We start from the raw sequence: 20,649 nt of genomic DNA on the forward strand, positions 1-20,649 counted from the left end.
GCGACGCTTTTTATTTAAAATTTGTGGATAATAATTTATCTTTATTTATTTATTATCTATTTATTTATTTTTACCATGTTGTTCTACGATGTATAATGAATGCATAGGGGACAACCTATACTACTTACATATGTCGCTATATCTCATATGGGATGATCCTAAATACTTCAATGCTCTCCCGTAGCGGAAAACAATTTTCTCATTCCTAAAGTATTTTATTGCCTCACACATTTATTATATCATTATTGCTTTTAAACCCTCTCAGTTTCCCTCATTGACAAAACTTTGGTATTTATATTTTTTATTTATTTTTTTATATGTACTTTATTAACGTTAAATAAATATTTACAAAAAAAGAGCACAACATAAAGACAACATACAATATTTATATATATGGGCATATGTAGATTGTTCATAGTTAATTAACTGGATCGGGAACTGTATCGGGAACTGGATCGGGCAAATACTCGTAGTGTGTAATTACAGCTAAAAAGTTACTAATTAAATACAACTCGACGTGGTGCATGCTGTCGATTGTCCGAGTATTATGTGATATTCGAGTATTTGTTCGTTTTACATATTTACAAACTAGTTGCGACAATTGTATTAACAAGAAGAAGAGCTGTCGGAAAAATAGAATGCAGCAAGGGTTCAACTAAAATAGTAGAGGAGGGTTCGGTGCGAGCCGCGCAGTGGAGTGGGGGGCAATAGAGAGTTGACTAAAAGTTAAGCATTAACGCGCACAGTTGGCAACACTGCCATTAGGAATTGGCGACCGTTGGCAACCCTATCGCCATTCGCCTATCGCCTGCTGCTAAACTTTGATGCCAGCGAGTATAATGACTTGAGCAGCTCGAGCGCCCGACGATCCGAGTGGATCTCTGGCTGCGCCGGCGTTGGCGTCGGCGTCGTTGCCGCCAAGTCAAGATCGTCCACATCCTCGACGCGTATCTCGAATTTGGTGGTCTCCTCGTAGCTGCCCGGCGCTGTGGTGCTGGTCGAGAACGGCGGCAGCTCCGTGCTGGTCGTATAGCCGGGTGTGGTGCTCGTATAGTAATCCGCGTTGCTGCCACGTCGGAATGTGGTCACGGGCACACGCGTCGTAGTCGTGGCCAGCTGCTGCTGTTGCTGCTGCTGCCTGGACACATTTTTGCTGGATATCTTGCTGTCGATGTCGATGAGGGCATTGAGCAGATGCTTGCGGGAGCGCTCCAGGGCCTTGCCATTGTGATCGTCGCAGGTCTGGATGAGCAGCAGCAGCAGGCTGAGCACCTGGCGATCGTGCTCGGCCTTGGCCATCACGTTGCGCAAATGGAGCGCCTCCTGCTCGTTGAGGCCGCCGAAAAGCTTGTTGGCTATGCGCTGCAGGCCGCTGCTCGAGGGTAGCGCATCGCGGGGAATGTCGTAGCTGCGGAATATATCCTCCCATTCGTAGTGCACGGGCGAGGGCGTGGCTGTGCTGCTGCTCAGCGATCTGGGCGAGTAGGTGAACGGGGCTGAGGTGCTGGATGTTGTGGTCGTGGTGCGCTCCTTCATCAGCGCATCGTTGATGGTCAGTGGATCAAGGAAGTCCGTCTGGGACTTCAGCGCCCATGGATGCTCCGTGGGCTTGAGTGTCGTGATGAGCTTTTGGGGCCGTGCGTCCTTCAGCAAATCGTTGCGGGACTTGACGAACGACTGCGTCTGCTGCTGCTGTAGGAACTCGTCGCCCTCGCCCGAGTCGGGACTGGGCGGCGACAGCTCTGCCGACAGCTCCAGCTCCGAGTCCTGACCCCGGCTCGTGCTCAGCTCGTACAGCTCGGTGGTCGTGGAGTATTCCGGCGCCGGAGTTGAGTCGAACTTGTGGTTTATCTCGAGCGCAATGTTTTGCGGCGTGGTCACATCCGGCGAGGGCTTCGTGGGCAAGTAGTACTTGGCCGTGCCATCGCTGAACAGCGAGGCATCCGTTGTCGTCACGGGCTTAAAGTTTGGCGGCTCGGTGGGTCGCGCCCTGGCGGCCAGCTCTGCCCGGAAGCTTCCGGGGTTATCTAGGTAGCTGGTCAGCGCGTTCGAGAAGATTTGCGCTATCTTGCGCGACTCGGGCTGCTCGGCCAGCTTGGCAATGGTTGAGCCCGTGCTGCCAATTTGTGGGAATGGCTGATAGTCCGCCGACTTGGCTGGCGACTGCGTCTCATTGGAGAGTAAGCCGGCGCTGATGTCCACTTGGCCCTCAAGTGAGCCTCGACCCTTGACATCCTTCAGGCCGAAGAGATTGCTGTACTTCTGCACGGTCTTGGCACTGAGCAGACTCTGCTTGATGTCATCCGCCTGCTCGCTGATGCTCGGCGGTGGCTCTGAGGTAGTTAGCGTGGCTGTCGTGTCGGAGGGCTTGACCGTGGGCAGTATGGATGCCGGCGCCTTTGCCGAGGGCTTGGTCTGCCCTCCACTCTTCTCCGGTTTGACCAGCGAGTTGCCGGACTCGTTGTGCTCCTGGGCAAAGTACTTGGCCAGCGAGACGAGCGCATCTGGGCCGGAAGAGGGCGGAATTTCCAGGCCAGCACGTCCGTTTGTCGCTGGCTGCGCGTTCAGCTCTACATCCTCGAACTTATCCTTGAGCAGATTAACCGTCTTAAGCATATCCTGCACATTGCGATAAACGGACTCCTCCTTAACGGGATTCGGCGCAAAGAGCAGCGACTCCTCACCAGCTGCAGCCGCTGCTGCATTGGTTCTGGGCACAGAGGCGCCCACCTTGGGCAAGTAGGTGGGTCCGCTGCTCGTCGACGTCGGCGCTGGGGTCGTGGGCAAATAATCGCGACTCTCGCTCTTCTTGGGTGTCTGCTTCAGCTCCCCGGAGCTGGCCACATCGTAATGATGACGCATGCCTATGACGATGGGCCTGTAGGTGCTGTCGAGCTCCAGGCTGGCGCTGGCTGTTGGCTTGGCCTCCAGGAAGAGCCCCGAGATGGCTGCACTGCCAAAGCGATTCGGATTGGGCGTGGTCGCGGCATGCCCGCCCTTAATATAGTTCAGCTTGCCCTCGGAGACCTTGGACTTGGGTACGCTGGGCACAGTGGGCGTGTAGAAGGGCGTGGACTTGCTCGGCTCCAGCCGGCGCACAGTGGAGTGGCTGCTGGGCGTGTAATGGGGCGTCGTATGCTGCACGGGGCGGACCGAGTAGGCTTCAAAGAAATCGGGCTTCTCCTTTGCTTTCTCTTTGTTCTTCTCCTTGCTGTGCTGCTCCTCGCTGTCGAGATCCTTGTAGCGCTGCTGTCCGCGCTGACCATTGCGTGCCCGCTCCCTGAACTCCTGAGAGGATCCGCTGCTGCTGCTGCGGCTACGGGTTGGCTTCAAAATGGTTGAATCGTCGCTGCTGTTCGGACTGGAATTGGAGTTGCCGTTGTTGTTGCTGTTGCCGTTGCTCTTGTTGCCGTTGTTGTTGTTGTTGCTGTTGTTGCTGCTGTCACTGCGCCGCTTGCCTGTGCCGCTGACAAAGGAGGAGCTCTCGGCTGTGATCTGCGACTCATGGTCGTTGCTGTTGTTGTCGATGCTGGGGAGCACCTTGCGCTGCTTCTCCCCGGAGACATCGTCGAAGTCGACGCTTTCCAGCGAGGCGTGCAGCTCCTCCGTGGAGTCGATGCGTCGGTCGGATTTGCTGCTGCCACGGCCGCCGGCACGCGCTTGGCCCACCACTGGGGTCACTTTCGGCTTGATGTTCAACCCACCGCCAACAATATTAAAGCCCTGCACGGGCACTGAGGGACGGACGCGATGCACGCGCTGCTTGTTCAAAATCTCGGCGCTCTCTGCGTAGTAGCCGGAGGAGCCCAGGCAGTTGACCTTGAACCACCAGTCGCAGGTGAGCTCGCTCTGCTGGAAGATGGTGCCATTGGGGCAAAGGAACGATATCTTGCGTCCTTCCTCACATATATGGAAGACCTGCAAGTCAAGTGACGAATCAATTCAAAACTATTTAGAGCCAATTTCCAGCTGCACCCACCTGGCAATCCGTTTCCATGTCGGCAAAGTAGCCATTACCATAGGAGCGGCAGCTGAACGTGGTCTTTGGTATGCGCGGATAGATAGGAAAATCTATGCCTGGTCTGCCCACAACACCCTGATAGACCTCGTAGTCCACATCCTCGTCGGAGGCGCGCTTCTTCAGGTGATGCTTGTGCTCGTTGCAGTTTGTGTGCGTCTCATAGCGCTCCTCCTCGAATTGCGTGGCGCCCGTCTGCTTGGCCAGCACGCGAGCTGGCGTGCGGAACTGCTGCATGTAAAGTGGGTTCATTAAGATGGGACTGAAATTAGGGAGAAATGGGCTCATACCTTGGTTTCTGCACTGCCTTGGCTCAAGCATGCCAGCAGGAGTAGCACTGTGGAAAACAAGAAAAAACATAATAAATATTTATATGAATCAATTTATAAAAGTGGCATTAATTGTCTTAAAAACAAAATTAAATATTCAAGTTTATTCTCATAAATTTTGGCAGTTTTTTATTTTGCTACCTCCTTAAAAAAAATTATATTAAAAAATAAAACATAAATAAATATAGATATATAGTTATGCATGTACATATGTATATTTATTTATTTTATTTTTATTTATTTATTTTTTTATTTTTTTTTTTTTTTTTTTTTTTTTTTTTTTTTTAAATAATAATTTATCAAGTTTTGTGCTTAAGCGCTTGGCATTTATATAAATCTCTTAATGCATCTTAAAAGAACAACATTTGTGTAATTGTCTATTTGTTATTGTATTTTGTTAAGCCGAAGCTAATGATCAGTTGTCGTTTCATATCATTGGAGCTCAGCCAATACAACTAACTGCAAACTGAAGCTATTTATAAGTTAAGCATATGTCTTGAGATTTTGATAAATTTGATTTTTATATTTTTATATAAAATTAACTTCCCGAACCTTGACTTTTCGTCTATATATGTATATAAATTGTCGAGTTACGCAAAAACTCTGACTGTGACTGTGACTGTCGCTGTGATGGTGACTGTGACTGCTACTACTACGTGTGACCAGTGACTGACCTCAAGCAGACAAATGCAATAATTAAATTTTCAAAGCATAAAAACAATTAAATGTATGAGGCAAACCTGTAAAATGCGCGTTGCTCGCGGATGAGCCACAATTTAACTGGCGGCTGGAATGGAAGACGACACCACAGCCGAGCCGAACTATCGACCGCAAGATTCAAGGTTCGATTGCTGCATAATCGTCGTGATTATGTGAATCATTAAACAATTGTCCGTGAATCAGAGACTGATGGCTGATGGTAACGTTTGCTTTATCGAGGGTGTTGCTGCCTCAGATAATTAAACAATTGCCCATAATTTGTGCACGCTGATTGAAACGCCCCAAAAGAAATAAATAAATATAAAAGGAGAGAAGCGACGCGAATTAGCCCACATTGGCCATTACAGGCCAGGTGCAGAAGCGTCGCGTCGCTCACTTGCCAATTACCCAAATATTTGCATTGTTCAATAGCTCAATTGTTGATTTTGGACGCTTAGCTGGGCAGCAGCATCTTCTGACATTTGGGTCTGGGTCAGCGTGTGGCAGCTCCATCAGCCATTTCCCAGGCACTCAACTAGGAAAGACAGCGCGACGTTAATTAACAGCTCAGTCGAAACGCATGTCTTTAGACTTGGGTCAACACGTTTTTGTCGCACGACAATAATCACAGCAACAGTCACAGCAAAAACAACAACAACAATAATAATAACATCATGTAGAGTTTGAGCCAAAACAAAGACAGTTTTAAACGCCATCCGCCTTTTGAGTGTTTGTTTTGTTTCTGCTCTTTCTTTTCGTGGATCTGCTGCCTACGCATGCGTCACGCATCGTGCGTCGCTTTTGGCCTGGCTTAAATGTGCCGTTAGTGTTAATGGATTGTGGGAATCTGCTGCGGTGACAAGGTCAAGGATTGTTGCAACATGTGGGCGTTGCTTTCGACCAACTCATGAACAACACATTGAAAGGCCCAATAAATTAAGAGCCAAAAATATTTGCATGCCTCAGAAATTTAATACATAAATAAGCTGTTGACTAAATCTGTTCTCAAGGCGATCTAAAACATAATACAGACTTTCACATTGTAAGCAAGACAATACCAAACATTTAATTGTTTTCATAAGAAAGACTGCAAATCTTTTGAAATATTGCTTAAAAGTAAAATTAAGTATTTCTAAATAATTTGTTATCGTTAAACAGACTTACCACACCATAACAATTGTATTTGTGTACGCCGCATTTTGTGCACTGAAACGCCTGAAAACAAGCAGAAAAAGTGAGTTTACAATTTGTTGCTCGCTTGTTAACAAAATTATGAATATTTATGGCTACAGCGCGTGGGATGCCAAAACAAAAACGAAAACAAATAAATAAATAAATAAAATCACAAACAAGGCACACGGGCTTATTAGATAATGAACATGAAACAATCAACAAAGACACCAAATATATAATTGTGCGAGCTTACGCGCTGCATGGACAAAAATTCATTGCAAATTAATTACATAATGCAATTGCAGCAGTCAGCAGAGACAAGTTATAGATAGCTGGCGTATCTCTGCGATGCCTAGATAGATGCATATGCATATATGCATATAGTGTGTGTGTGTTAGATGTGCAGATAAAGCACAGTTATGCGCAGGGCGTGGGTGTCATAGACTCGTGTAATACAAGTGCCAAAGACTAATCAAATAATGAGTCAGTCAGACTAGCTGGCTGGGCCGTATATGTAGATAGAGAGTGAGGTAAACAGACATCAACATATATGTATATAGGGCATGATCAAATTTAAAGACTTTGCCAACAGCTGTGCGTTAAGCACTCCATCAATCCATCAGTCGGCTGGCCTGAGCTCAGACCAAGGCGTCCTGCCTGGCGTATGTGTAATAAAATAAATTCAGGCCTGGACGCAGGGTAGCAGCAAATGACTCGAGCGGTGCAACAGCAGCTGTGCCATGTGCTCAGCTAGTCAGTTACTAAGTCAGTCAGTCAGTCAGTCAGTCAGTCAGACGCTGCAGACATTCACTTTGGAGTCGTTGTCACTTCCGTCAGCTCATTTTTGCAGCTGTTGTTGTTGTTGTAGTTGTTGTTGCTGCTGCTGGTGCTGCTGCGTACTTTGCATAATTTCAAATAATTGTTTCAATTTGCACAACTGCAAACAATATGAAGAGCGAGGGAGAGAGCGAGCGGGTAGCGGGCAACCGGCTTACCCAGTGACACTCTTTGCATTCAATTCAACAATTTTCCATGTTCATTTCTATCCATCTACATATTTCAATCTATTCAGTTTTTTTGAATATTCTCGACGAGCACAAAGTATCGAAATACATCTTTTATGTTCACATTAATTTTACCTTAACATTAAATGCAGTCACACATATGGGCGTGAGCGGGGGAGCGGGACGGCATGGCAGTGACTGTGGGTGCGGCTTTGCGAAAGCTTTTTTTTTTTTTCATTTATTTATTTTTATATGCATTGTCTAATGGAGGCTTCTTTGTATTTAAATTAGTTGCCTGCCTTGGATTTGGGGTTCTTGTTTGTTCTCACAAATAAATTTATTTGTTTGTTGTTGTTGTTGTTGTTGCTGCTGTCTGCATTTCATCAAACACACAAATTACACAACACACACACACAAGACCAAGACCAAGACCAAGCACCTGACTGCTGAGTTAAATAAAACGCTTTTGAATTCATCAATAAATAACTGTACAATTTCATTATCTTAAAGTTCAAGCGTTGCATGCTTCTCTAATATATTTAATTTGATCGCCTCAATTGGTTTTGGCCACGTTTTTCAATTTGCAATTACCCGCCAGAGTTTTGTGTCTTTCTGTCATTGCCAAGGCTCAGCCAAAGGCAACAGATAAATTGAAATTGAAAGTGTTTGTTTCTTATTTGTTAGCTAAATTTAAGAATATGCTGAGTAATTTAAATATATGAAATAAGATTTAATGAAATGATTAAACTGAAGAAGCTATATATAACTAACATGTATATCAATTTGTAATTCAATGAGTGTATCCAATTAGTGTTAGCAAACTATAAGAAATAAGTATAAAAATCAAATAGAAATTCATAAAAATTTGCATGCTTACATAATGAGTACTTGTGTTTCTTTGCTTTGTTAATTATTCGTTTCATTTTATAGCTAATCCTAACCGAAATCAATTCGAGAGTCATTCAATAAGATATATTCATTACTTGCACTTGCCAGCAAATGTGTTTGCACAATGCGAAACCCGCCGAAGAAAACAGAAGACAGAAAACAGAAAGCAGAAGAAAACAAGAAATTCAATTCAATCATCTTCGAAATGATAAATGGGATATGCCTGGGCATTCACATGGCGCGAGCGCCCGCAACGAAAGTGAAAAGAAATAAAAGATCAGCAAGTAAAAAGCGAAATATCCATAGACTACAATGACAAATAAGGAAGTTGCAACTGCAGATATGAAGCGGCTGCTGCTGTTGCTACTGCTGTTGCTGTTGCTGGTGTTGCTGAATCATTATCAGTCGACAACAGCAACAACAGCAACTGCAATGCAAAGAAAAAAACTGTCAACAGGGGCCATGGCAACAGGTGTTGCTGGAGCGGCCATAAAAATAATAATAAAGAGACGCCGGCTCTTGGATTTAACATTTGGCCAGCCGAGAGCCGCAACAATCAGAAAAAATTTGTTCCGCCTTCAAGCACATACACAAAGACACAAATACACACACACACATACACAGTGTTAGGTGATGCTGTCCAGGACGCAATGCGGGTGTTCGCTGCATGTATCGGCCAATCTGCGCTGCAGACAAGCCTGCCAAATGTCTGTTAAATCGTTTTAACCTTTTTGTCAAGTTGCCGCTTAACCTTTACGGCTGCTGCGCTGACATGAAGGAAGCATTTGTTGTTGGTTGGGCAAGTGTTGAAACGACACACACACACACACAGCTACAGATAAACACTCACACACACACCCGCACATAGTGCAACTGATATGAAAACTGAGGCATCCTCCATGTTAAGCGAAAATATTTTGCTTAGCCTCGCTTCGTCTTCGTCTCGCCGTGCAACGTGTCGTATACGTGTTATTTGTAGTTTTGATTTATTTGTTTTGGCATTTTTATCTCGTGCACGTTGTTTATTCAAGCGAACCTTTTGCTGACTCTTTGTGTGCGGCCCGCTCAAAAACTAACGAGAAGAGCAATTGCTGAGGCCGAGCAAGCCGAATATTTAATACCTTACAGTAGCAACTGAAGATCAGAAATAATTAAGGATTTTAGAAATGAAATGACAACTGTAGGTCACAGTGAAATATTATGCATTTAAATGGAAACATATTGGGCAAGAAATAGAGACAACCTTGCTTAGATAAAAGTCTTCAGTGCAATATATAAATTTCAATCAACTATTTAACGCCATCATCTTGGTATACCTGCCCGAAGAAGAGTAACTGAAGCTAAATTGTTTTCATTTCAAATTGTTGTTGCTGCGGTTTGTGCATTGTGTCTGCATATGCCAAGCTGAAATTTCACCTTTATCGAATGGCATGCGAACTGTGCACCTACTGCATTCACTGCATTGCATTATGAAACGGCAGCTGGAGGCGCGGGTCAGGGCATCGCTGACAATTCCTGTTGTGAAAATTGCATAAAATTGCCGCATCTTCAATGCAGTTGCCAAAAAACACAAAAAAAAAAAAAAAAAAAACCATGTAAATAAATAAATAAACGAAAGATAATGTTCAAACCCGTTGTGGGAGCGTCGCTTGCAGCTGGTCACTTTCTATGGCTAATGACGGAGATTACATGGGCAACTGGCCTGCGAGTCAGGAATAGTATCGATAGATCACAGCTGAGCGAACACTTTCGGCTTCGTTGCAGTTTGGCAAGTTCAAGTTCGTGCCTTAAGTCTTTTGTTTTAACACTTTCGAATAGGCAAGTCTATGCTAATTTGTACAATTAATTAAGCGCAATGTGTGCTGCTGCCAAAAACAATGCAAATTAAAATGTTAAACATTTTTATTCTATATTTTTTCCATTAGCTGCGCTTAAAAATTAATTGTGTGAAAAATATTATTATAAAAGCATAAATCGCGCCAAAAACTCAACTTGCGCTACGTTTCCCAGACAACAGCAACAACAAGATTTTTGAAAGTCTCAGAAAAAAAAAAAAACATTGAGTCTACTTTGTTCAGTTTGTTTTTTTGGAGAGGATTTTGCAAGTTTCTAACAACAACTGCGAGGAGAAGAGCTAAGAGCCGAACAATTTTGTTTTGGCTGTTAAATCATTTGTGTGCCTTGATATTTGCATAATTTATAATTATAATTAAGTTGAATAATTTAACGGCAAATGTTGTAACGCCTGTGAATCGGGCTAAATTATTGCCGTTGTTGGGTTATTAACGGCAAAATACGGCCAAATACGGTAAATCAAGCGCATAGATAACGAGTGAATGATTAGGCCAACAACAACAACAACAATAACAGCAACAGCAACAACAGCCCCAACGACATAAAGGTAACAGCAACAAACGTTTAATTACCTCGTGATCTTAGACGGGTTTCATTTAAATGAATGCATTGCATTGCCCCGCTTCAAGCTCTATAAGCACAAATGAAGAGTAATGAGCAATTTGGCGAATTGAAATGGAAAGGGGAACGTGATAAATAGCTAAGAATACTATTCGAATACCGCATTCATTTGACCCGCGAATCACACACTTTCCAAGTAAATCAACATACATTAAATACAATTTTCGTGCACCTATGAGTTCAGTTGAGGCACTGCACTACCACCACAGCACCACAGTACCACAGCAAGGGAAACAAAGTCAGGTGTGAATATGCGTCAAACTGCAGACCATGTACATTTTGCAATAACAAAACTTAGACAGTTTTTTCTTGCCGCGCTCTGAAGATGTGGCTAAAGGCCGCCAGATAGGCAGTTAGACAGACAGCTGGACAGGTGGACGGGCTTTAGCTGCTGCTGCTGCTGCCGCTGGTGGTGGTGGTGGTGCTCAGCCAGACGATGTAGCCGCTGCGATTGCTGATGCGTTGACCTACGTGCCACAGATTCACATGCTCAGACAGACGCTCAGCTGCTCAGCTGAGCTAACTGTGACTGTGGTTGTGGTTGTGGTTTGTGGCTGCGGTTGCTGCTGCCTTTGGGCCAACTTCACAGTTTTTGGACATTAATGTTTGCAGTCTAAAAAAAAAAACACACAAGCAACAACAACAAATATGCCCTACGGGGCGGCGGCTACGATTGCATTTCATAGCCGCCAGAGTTCGACGTGCTAATAGATTTTGAGGTCATATGCAACAGTTTTTTGGGGTTTTTTTAGCTAGTGGCTGAGTTTTTTTTCTTTCTGCAGGCTTGTTCTGCCCGTGATACGATTTCGGTATGTTTTTCTTTGCACAAGAATTCTTGTGCATTTCCGCAGGCAGCGCAATTTTTTCGTCCGCAGCTCATTTGCAAGTTTTTGAAGCGGCGCAAAAACTGACTGCCCGCCAGACAGTTCGACGCTTCGTGCCAGCGTGCCTGTCTGCACGCTTCACACTTGCCCCCTAACTGGGACCGCCCACAGCGTCGTCCACTGTATTGGAGCGCGGCTGAGATTTGTAAAGCAAGCCCTAGCACTTAGCGCCTTAGACTTTGCCCCATTTTGTGGCCCAATTTTTCATGCCCCGCAGCGCCAATGGACCTCCCGCCGAAGGGCGCTAATTGAGCGCGTCTTGCTTGGGGGTTCGTTCCGCTGGCCAACCAACAATCGCTCCGGCTTATGATGTTGTAAACCTCCTTCAATTTGTTCATCTTTATTACTTCTGTTTGCTTTGGGGTATTTTTTAAATTTAAATTATAGCTTAACATTACAAAAATTAGTGATTTGTTAAGCAATTGTTTTCCTCGGGCTATATCATGTTATGAGTTTATGACCTGTGAACTAGTTAACGCTGAACCTCAAGTAACACACGTCATTAACTCCAGTTCTGAATATTTATGAGTTCAAAGTAGAAATATAAAAAATAAATAAATACGAATGATAATAAATTTAAAGGCTTATAAAAGTACGCGAGAAATTTCCAAATTATATATTATAGCCAACCATAAACAATACATTGAATCAATTTGAATAACAAGAATTCAATCGCATAACTGAAACAGTGAACTTCATGCTAAAGACTGCGACATCAAACCTGTTTTTATAAAACTTGAGTCGCATGTGATATTTGGGTTGGAATTTTTTTTTTTTTTATTATATATTTATTATATTATTTATTTTAAAGTTCCACTAAATCTTGTTAAATAAACAACATTTAGAAGTGCGAAACATATGTGATTAAATAACAAGTATGCAAAATAAAATAGAAAAGAAAATAAAATTGAATAGAAATAAATAATAATAAAAATAAATAAATAAAAAATACATAAAATGCGCGATTGTATGCATGTAATTAAAGTAAGAGTATAACAAAATTAAATAGAAAATAAAATGATAATTGAATGGAATAAAAATTGAATTGAATTAAACAACAGCTCAGTGATGTAACCACATGTTATTTTGAATTTAAAAATTTTAAATTTAATTTAATTAAATAATAATTCAGTAGTAATAAAAAAAACATAAATAAATAAAACGCATAACAATTAAAAAAAAAAATTTTTAAATGAATTATAATTGAGCAATAGAACAGTTGTGCGAAACATCTATGTACATATATAATATATAATATATAATATGGAATAATAAGTATAAAAAATTAAATAGGAAAAAAATGGAAATAAAATTAAAATTGAATTTAAATAGATTTTAAAAGGCAGCCAACTCAAATTAAACATTAATAAACGGTTGTTGATATTAATTAATAATAATTCTAAGATTAAATTAATCGAAATTAGTTTACAAATGAGGACTCCATTGGAACATGTATATCCTCCATTCAGCATCCTCATTAAAAATCGAGATTTCAACTATGAGTCAGGGAGTAAAACAAATATTAAAACTAAAATAAACATAAATAAGATCGGAATAGCATCGAGTGCCAACAAAAGCGGCAACTGCAATTGTTGTTGGGCAATTGCCGGCAAGCGAATTTATGACAAGCAAAGGCGGCGCCAGCTACGCCGCCAACAATTGCAGCAGTCAAGCAACAACAGCAACAGCAACAACAACAACGATAACAACTGCTGTTGTTATTAATAGGTAATTGGTGTTGTTCTGCCGCCAGTTGGTCTGGCCGGGCGTTGCCACAATCCGAACTGAAAAACCGGTGGCAGCTCTTGCATTGCATTTCGATTCCTTCTTTTTGTTGCATTTTATTTTTTGTTTTGTTTTGACTCGATATCTGATTTATGTGCCACCCACAAAATGTGGGTCAGCTCCACTGCAGATTTATGTCACTTGGTTAAATAATCAGCTGCTTGTTTGCTACTGTTGCTGCTGCTGCTGTTGCTGGTGTTGCTGTTGCTGCTGATTAATTAGCCAACAACAATGGGCCACGATTTTCTTTTGCTTTTGCGGCTTTTCTTCGATTTATACAACACCAGCGCACTTTTCCTCATCATGATGGTCTTTTTATGATTACTCGCACTCATCTCTATACACTTTCTGCTCACACACACACACAAGTACATGCACGTATACAGCTTCAGTCTACATTGCTCATACGCCACCAACATCTCAACTGAAGCTGCGAATTAGTCGCTTATTGTTTGGCGTAATTGTTTCTTGTTGCCGACGCTGTTGTTGGCTGTGTTGTTTATCTGTTTTTTTTTTCTTCGTGTTTTTTGTGGCCCACGTAAACGAAAGTCAGTTTTGATATTCGTTTTGTTATGATTTTATTGTTTGTTGTTGCTTGCGCTTATCGCTGTCTGGGTCAGTAGCGGAAAATGTAATGAAAGCGGAAATGGCATAAAATAATAATTTGTTTATAGTAATAATAACTAAATATTTAACAATAGCAGTAGCTAAACGAAATTGTAATAATTAAATCCGAATTCGCCTCTCCAATAATCCTCTCTGAATAATCAAAAACAAATTTTAGTCTCGAAATTTTTGTTATTTTACAATATGCAAATGAAAGTAAATTTTATCAAATGATTGCTAATAAACATGAATAATAAAATAAATCATTTATCTTCTTTTGTGTGCCCCTCGAAAGATTCTAAACAAAAACAAACGACTTAGGCAACGAACTTGACTGCCGCAGACACGCCGTCTTACAAGCTGTTGATTTGTCCGTCGTGTTTTCCGATTTTTTGTTTCTGTGCTGCTTTTGAGCGATGACAAAGCCAGCGAGCTGTCGACAACATCAAAGTGCCTCGATTATGACTGCTAAGAGCTCTTGTCATTTTGTTGCCTTCGCGCTTTTAATTGTGTTGGAAGCACATAATCAAAACGACCTACCCGTCAATATCAAAACTCTATATATATACAATATATTGTATATATTTCAAGATGCGGAATTATAGGTGCTTTTGATTTATGCTTTTTCGCAGGGTGAGGCGTTTCTAATTGGCCAAAAGCCGCCTAGTGGCAGTCTATGATGCCTACTTAAGTAGTCGCCTAATAGACGTATCATTGCCAGCTTCCTGCTAAGTACTTTTGGAAATGATGGCAATGACAGCTTGCAATTGCCGTTGGCCTGAGAAAAAAATATTTGATACGGAACTGAAAGTTAGGTAACAGATTATGCTTCGGAGCAAGCCGAAACAATAGACAAGAAGAAGATGTGCGGGCTATAAGATTAATTGACAGCTCCAACAAGAGCTTGCTTTATGACCAGATAAAGTCGCATAATGCGTAGCCACCTACTGTGTCGCTACCAGATGATGGCATTTGCATAATCATCATAATAGTGAATCACACCACTTAGAACCAGTTCTTCAGCGTCCTTTGCTCATGATGATGATGATGATGATGTCATTGCCTCAATATAGATCCTGATGAGGCGTAATATATCTCACACTGTCTCTCCCCTCTCTCTCTCTCTCTCTCTCTCTTTATTCACTCTCTCCCTGTAAAAACAAGTTCTGTGCTCATAAAATCAAATTTTGTATTCTTTAACAAAACAAATCTGATTAGCTTTATAAATATTTTGCAAGTATTAAACTTGTTCGCTAGACTGAATTTCTCGGCACACTGGCAAATGAAAGTCGATAATTAAGTTTATTAAATATTAAAAATAGCAATATTTTTATTAATGTTTACTGTTGTTGTTTTCTCAATTAATGCATAATGTTTTATGGAAAACCCATAGCGATTTGTTATGCGGGCCTGAACCAAAAACCAAATATATCAAGAATTGACTGACATTGAGTTATTGTGTTGGAAAAAAAAAAACAAACAAACAAAAAATATAAAATATATAAATGTATATATATTTGCAATAAATAAAGATGCTCCAATTTCTTCAAAGTCTGCAGATGAATAGAAAATTTGAGAGCAAAGCAAATGCCATTCAATGTTAGCCCTAAAATGGCATGACGCAAAGCCTGTTGCCTGTTGCCTGTCAGCGCATGGAGGTCAGCAGTTTGCTCTGACATTTAGCCGCATGCGGCAAGCGGCAAGCGGCGATCGGCATGCTGCCCGTATACGAATCGAAGCCAGCATTTGTGGGTACGCAATTTGCAACGCACGTGGCTTGATGAATGTGCAGTCTTTAGTCTTTTTTACGGCTATGCTGCACGCTGTAATTTAAGAACTTGGCATTTAGTTGTAATGATCATATTTAAAATCGTGATGTAATGCCACAGTTTACGCATGCTATAAACGCTGGGAGGCTGCAATCTGATGTGGTAATAGCACATTATACATACACACACATATATGTATATAAATGTATGTATATATGTGTGCAGTTACATCTGCCGCGACTTAAAGTTCATTCGAATACGCCGGCAAAAAGCCAAGCTGACCAAAAGTTCAAGTTCGTTGCCCAAGTCTTTCGTTTCTCAGCCAAAAAAAGCGGTTGACAAACGATTTATTTATTACACTTGAAGCGTAGCTGACATTTGACCAAAACCAAACAACAGCAACAAAAAAATGCGAGAGGGAGAGAGAGAGAGAGAAAAACGCGCGTTGATGTTTTGTTTAGGTTGGCTTTTGCGGCTGGGCAAGTTCGTTGTCAAAGTCTTTTGTATTTCCTAGTGTTTTCATAACTTGTAATGAAGCTGAGTGCTCAGCAAAAAGCAAACGTAAAGAACAATGACAACAACTACAGCAACAACACAATGCATCATGTCAGGGTAGCCGAGAAAACAAAAACAAAGCTGATGCTGATGCCTAGAATGTGTTGAAATCTTGAGGCAGCATCAAAGGCAGAAAACATGTACATTATTTACACACTTCATTAATCACTAAAGATGGGCACTAAAACAAAAAACGTAAAGTTGGATGTCTACTAGAGGGGGGTATAAAAAAAAAGAAGACACATTAGGTTACTTTTACTTGATCGTACGCTCTGGCAGCAACAGATGCGGCTCATTGGCTTTTCAGCGATGTGCACGCAGCGCCAGTTAACGCATCAACACTTGAATGGGATACAAGTACAGCAGCAGCTGAGATAGAAGACAACGAAGCTGTAGTTGCGGCCGAGGGTGAGAGCGTGTGGGAGATGGAGACGGCGAGGGGTCGAGGCAGAGGGGCGTGGGTCTGCTTTTGGGCATTGTTGCTTGAATGACTTTTAAATTTATTTGCCATTTCTTTGCTGGCAAACGTTAATGAGCAAAGCAGACCAAGTCGGACTCAGACCAAGCCAGCCGAGCAAAAGCATTCGCATTTTGAACTTTTATCTGGCCATCTGCAACAGCAACAGCAACAGCACCAGTAAAAAACAGCAAACAGTAACAACAACAACAACAACAACAAAATTATATTGTATACAGCATTTGCCTACATTTAAAGCAAGCAGATTGATGTTTTCTTTTTGTTCCCCCTAGTTTTATTTCTTTCTGCCAGCTCAACTTTAACCCTCGGCCACATAAACTGAAACACCTTCGTCTGGAGCGGGTGTGCGGGTGTGCGACCGTCTTCATGTACATGTGTCTGTGCCTGTGTGTGTGTGTATGTGTGTGTTTGGGTTTGTGATGTGAAAGATGTTAAGTCACACATTTGGCCTAAATTTGTCTTTTCCTTGGCTATGGCTAAGCAACGTCTGCCGCAACTTGTGCGCTTTTCTTTTGTTCATTTGCGCCACAAGGCTGGAAAAATCTGTAGCAACTCTTGACATTTAAGCAGCATTTCCTAATTCCTGCACCAACTACTTTCTGTGTCTCTGGCTGTCGTTTCGCCCGTAATTGCCATACACTAAAAAAAAAAAAAAAAAAAAAAAAACAAAACCTAAACAACAACAAAATTATCTAACTCCAGCTTTGCAGCTGCCCCAAATGCCCCCGAGCAGCGCATTCTGAGTGCAACTGCAACTGCAACATCCTTGAACTGCGCCCACTTCAGCTCAGCTGCTTCATAATAACAATGCCAAAAACTCAGCTGCGGCTAATTTATGCAGATAGGCAATTAAAACTCGCAAAATATAAAACTGATTGAACTGTATGCTAGCAACAAGCTGGAGGCAGCTTCAGTTCTTTTTCTATCTGTGGATCTATTTTTAAATCGAATTCTTAACTAACTAATCAGATACTCGACTTGCCTGAAGCCAATCGAAATTCTTGCACATTTCGGTTAGAATAATTTAAATAATTAAGCATTTTGCTAATTACGCCTAGCTAATTATGACGGCTTCTGCTGGGGTTGCTGACACATAATTGCAATGACTTTGTACTATTATAAAACTATTATGAATTGGCATATTCTGTACTAGCCCAAACTGCAATTAATAGTCAACAAACAAATTTATAAAAGGACAATTCGCAGCTCAATGATGCGCACAACTAAATTAATTTCATGGCCAGCTACAAAACTTAATTAATAAGCAAATTAAAAATATAATAAAAATAACCCTAGAGCTATTTAACTATTCTTTTACACAACTTTTTAATGCTGTGCTTTATATGCATTTAAACGTACTTTCCCCTAATAATAATAAGCAAACTTAAAAAAATGCTGTCAGTAAAATATTATACAATCTGAAAGATAATTGCTTTTTACTTAAATTTTAAATAAAGTTTAATCAAACATATCATTTCATGATCAACAAAATAAAACTTATTTATTTACATTTATACATTTAATAATCAGCTGGGAATTCTTTAAAAAAAGAAAATTAATTGTATAATTGCTTTACTTCTCAGTATGAAACTTTTCAGAGCTCTACATTCTGACATCAGTCGCATTATTAAAATCACAAGCTTAATTAACAACTATCAAAACGAGCAGAACTTGTGAAAGGCTCGTTGGTTGATGTCTGAGCACTTTTGCCATTTATGAGCCGCTTAGAAGTTACAGCTGTCGAGACTCCAGACCGCTGAGCATTCACTTACCTTTAGACGGCAGCATCAGCATCAGAGTAGCCTCAATGTCAAATTTATGAGTTCGTTTGCGTGTGTGTGTGTGTGTGTGTGTGGTGTCTGTCTGTGGCAACAAACTGTGGCAGCAACTTCTTCTTCCTGTGGCTCACAAAGTGGTTTTGCTTTCGGTTTCGTGAGTGAAGTAATATATTTTTGCTTTATTATTATAGAGTTTTCCGCTGTTTTCGTAGTTTTTCTCGCTCTCGTCGTTGATTAACTATAATGTAGCATTTTTCTATGATGTTTTTTTGTTTGATATGTCTCACTAAGGTTTTGTTTGTCCAATGAACAAATAACACAAATTAGTTTCAGTTACAAAAAAAACAAAATCACTTCAAAATTAAAACAAATCATCAGCAAAGCAAATTGTGTAAACTTTATAAAGTGTTGCAATAGCAAAATCAATTAAACAAATCAACGAAACACTCAGTGCTCAGATTGAAATTATGCTTAAATTCCAATTAATTTCTGATATCTCTGAGTATTTTCGCTAATTTTATTAACTGCTTTGACAAATGATTTTTGAAGTGATTTCATCGAGAAACTCTGGTTTATCGCGTCTATCATTTGAGACCGTTATTGTGCTACACAAAGTCCTCTCGCATGTTACTTTTGATTAAAATTTTTTATGAAATCAAGCACTAAAGTTTCAAGCTAAAAGCACTTTATCAAAATCAGCTTGAAACAATTCACAAATGATTTTTGTTTTTTTTATTTTATTATTATTTTTTTTTTTTTTTTTCAAAGCACACAAGAGTTTCGAGATGCAATCAGAAATCTTTGAAGTACAAAATGTGATGCCAGTCCGAACAGAAGACGTCTTCACCCGTACGATATTCACATTTGAATGTTTCAATTGGCAAATGCGGCGTCCAACTTTAGTAGTTGAGCGACTCAGACTCGGGCCCCCGACCGCAGCGCTGACTCGGCACACTCTTCTCCAGCGAAAACGCACTCCCCAGCAAATACACCCAAGAAACACAATCGGCAAAGCTGCCGAAGCCACCCGCAGATCTTCGCCAGATGCGCCGAAGCAGCCGAACATCTTCCTCGCAGTCGTCAACAACAACATTTGGGCCTGGCCAGAGCAAACGCAAACGCAAAACCAAAAGCAAAGTCAGAGCAAATGCAATTGGCTTTGCGACCGGTCCAGCGATCAGCTGTTTACAGGCGCGATTGAGAGTGAGAGCGAGACAGTTAACAGAGTGATTATAGCCGCACTGTTAAGCGCTTACATTGCTGTTAACTCGACAGCAGACAACAGAATTAATTGTGGCAATTGGAATATGCTTGAAATATATTAATGGGCAATAATTTATGTATGACATAAAATTTAAAGTATATTCAAGTTTGATTTAGCAAAAAAAAAAAAAAAACAAAATTGAATTAAGGTTGCTTATTTTACTTACTAAGAAATTGTTATAAATAGATCAATATAAGTATTATAAATCAAGAAAATAAAAATACAATTTATCAGAAAAAAAGAAGATTGTTTAATGTATTCATTATGATCACTGATATAAATAAATTAATTTCTAATCAAATATAAATAAAGTTTGTGGTTCATCTATTTCTTTTTTGTTTTTCCCCAAATAATTAAGTCATCGCATATGCCATATGTCATGTTTATAAATAAATATCTAAGTAGAAAATGTAAGATGCCATTCACAAAAACATCATCGGTTGTTCTCACAAAGAATGAAATATAAATAAATATTCATTTATAATATGTGTCTATATTCTCAAGTTACATTTAGCAGACTTATAAAATAAATTGGTTGAATATTTATAAATATAAATTTAATATAATTTTAAATAAATTTCGTAATTACAAATATTTTTTAAATAAAAGTTAATTAAATGAAAAAAGAAAAATTAAATTCTATATTATTTATTTTGCGTAATAAATAAGAGAAACACTTTCAATATTCATATATTTATTACTAGACCAATCATAAAGTAAATAAATAAATTTATAAAACGTGTCTTTGGACTTCTCAAACTTAAATTATATTTTATCAGGTCTCTTTCTATTACGAAAAAATTAAAATTACAAAAAGATGACTCACTTATAATCAAGTCAAGAAAGAAATAATGTATCAATCTCCAGCTGTGATATCTTCATCGTAAAACAAATACACTCGAAATGATGATGGTAAAGGGTAAAGGAAAGGGAAAGGGAAAGGG

At 40.6% G+C, this 20,649-nt stretch overlaps 1 protein-coding gene across 6 annotated transcripts; it reads right to left on the reverse strand.

Annotated features, from left to right (window-relative positions):
- Positions 1–299: 299 nt before the first annotated feature.
- On the reverse strand, positions 300–19,354 carry LOC6572577 (probable serine/threonine-protein kinase nek3). Of its 6 annotated transcripts, none has more exons than XM_032733829.2 (6): positions 19,252–19,354; positions 18,436–18,727; positions 6,211–6,261; positions 4,309–4,355; positions 3,980–4,246; positions 300–3,918 (listed from the first exon to the last, which is right to left on the reverse strand). In XM_032733829.2, exons 2-6 carry the CDS (start codon positions 18,455–18,457, stop codon positions 802–804), a joined length of 3,504 nt encoding a protein of 1,167 aa, XP_032589720.1. In that variant the 5' UTR covers positions 18,458–18,727; positions 19,252–19,354; the 3' UTR covers positions 300–801. The 6 variants fall into 6 exon arrangements, with proteins under 6 accessions (XP_032589720.1, XP_032589717.1, XP_032589718.1 ...); XM_032733826.2 differs by having other exon boundaries at positions 3,980–4,249; XM_032733827.2 differs by having other exon boundaries at positions 3,980–4,249; positions 18,436–18,679; positions 19,252–19,344.
- Positions 19,355–20,649: the final 1,295 nt, after the last annotated feature.

This window comes from Drosophila mojavensis, unplaced genomic scaffold (assembly GCF_018153725.1).
Source record: "Drosophila mojavensis isolate 15081-1352.22 unplaced genomic scaffold, ASM1815372v1 contig_19, whole genome shotgun sequence".
In the NCBI taxonomy this organism is placed as follows: Eukaryota; Metazoa; Arthropoda; class Insecta; order Diptera; family Drosophilidae; genus Drosophila; species Drosophila mojavensis.

Coding starts and splice junctions, on each gene's coding strand:
- LOC6572577 (XM_032733826.2), bottom strand. CDS start 18,457: ATGCTGATGCTGCCGTCTAAAG. Junction 6,262..18,435: donor GCTGATGCTGCCGTCTAAAG/GTAAGTGAATGC, acceptor GCTTGTTTTCAG/GCGTTTCAGTGCACAAAATG. Junction 3,919..3,979: donor ACATGGAAACGGATTGCCAG/GTGGGTGCAGCT, acceptor CTTGACTTGCAG/GTCTTCCATATATGTGAGGA.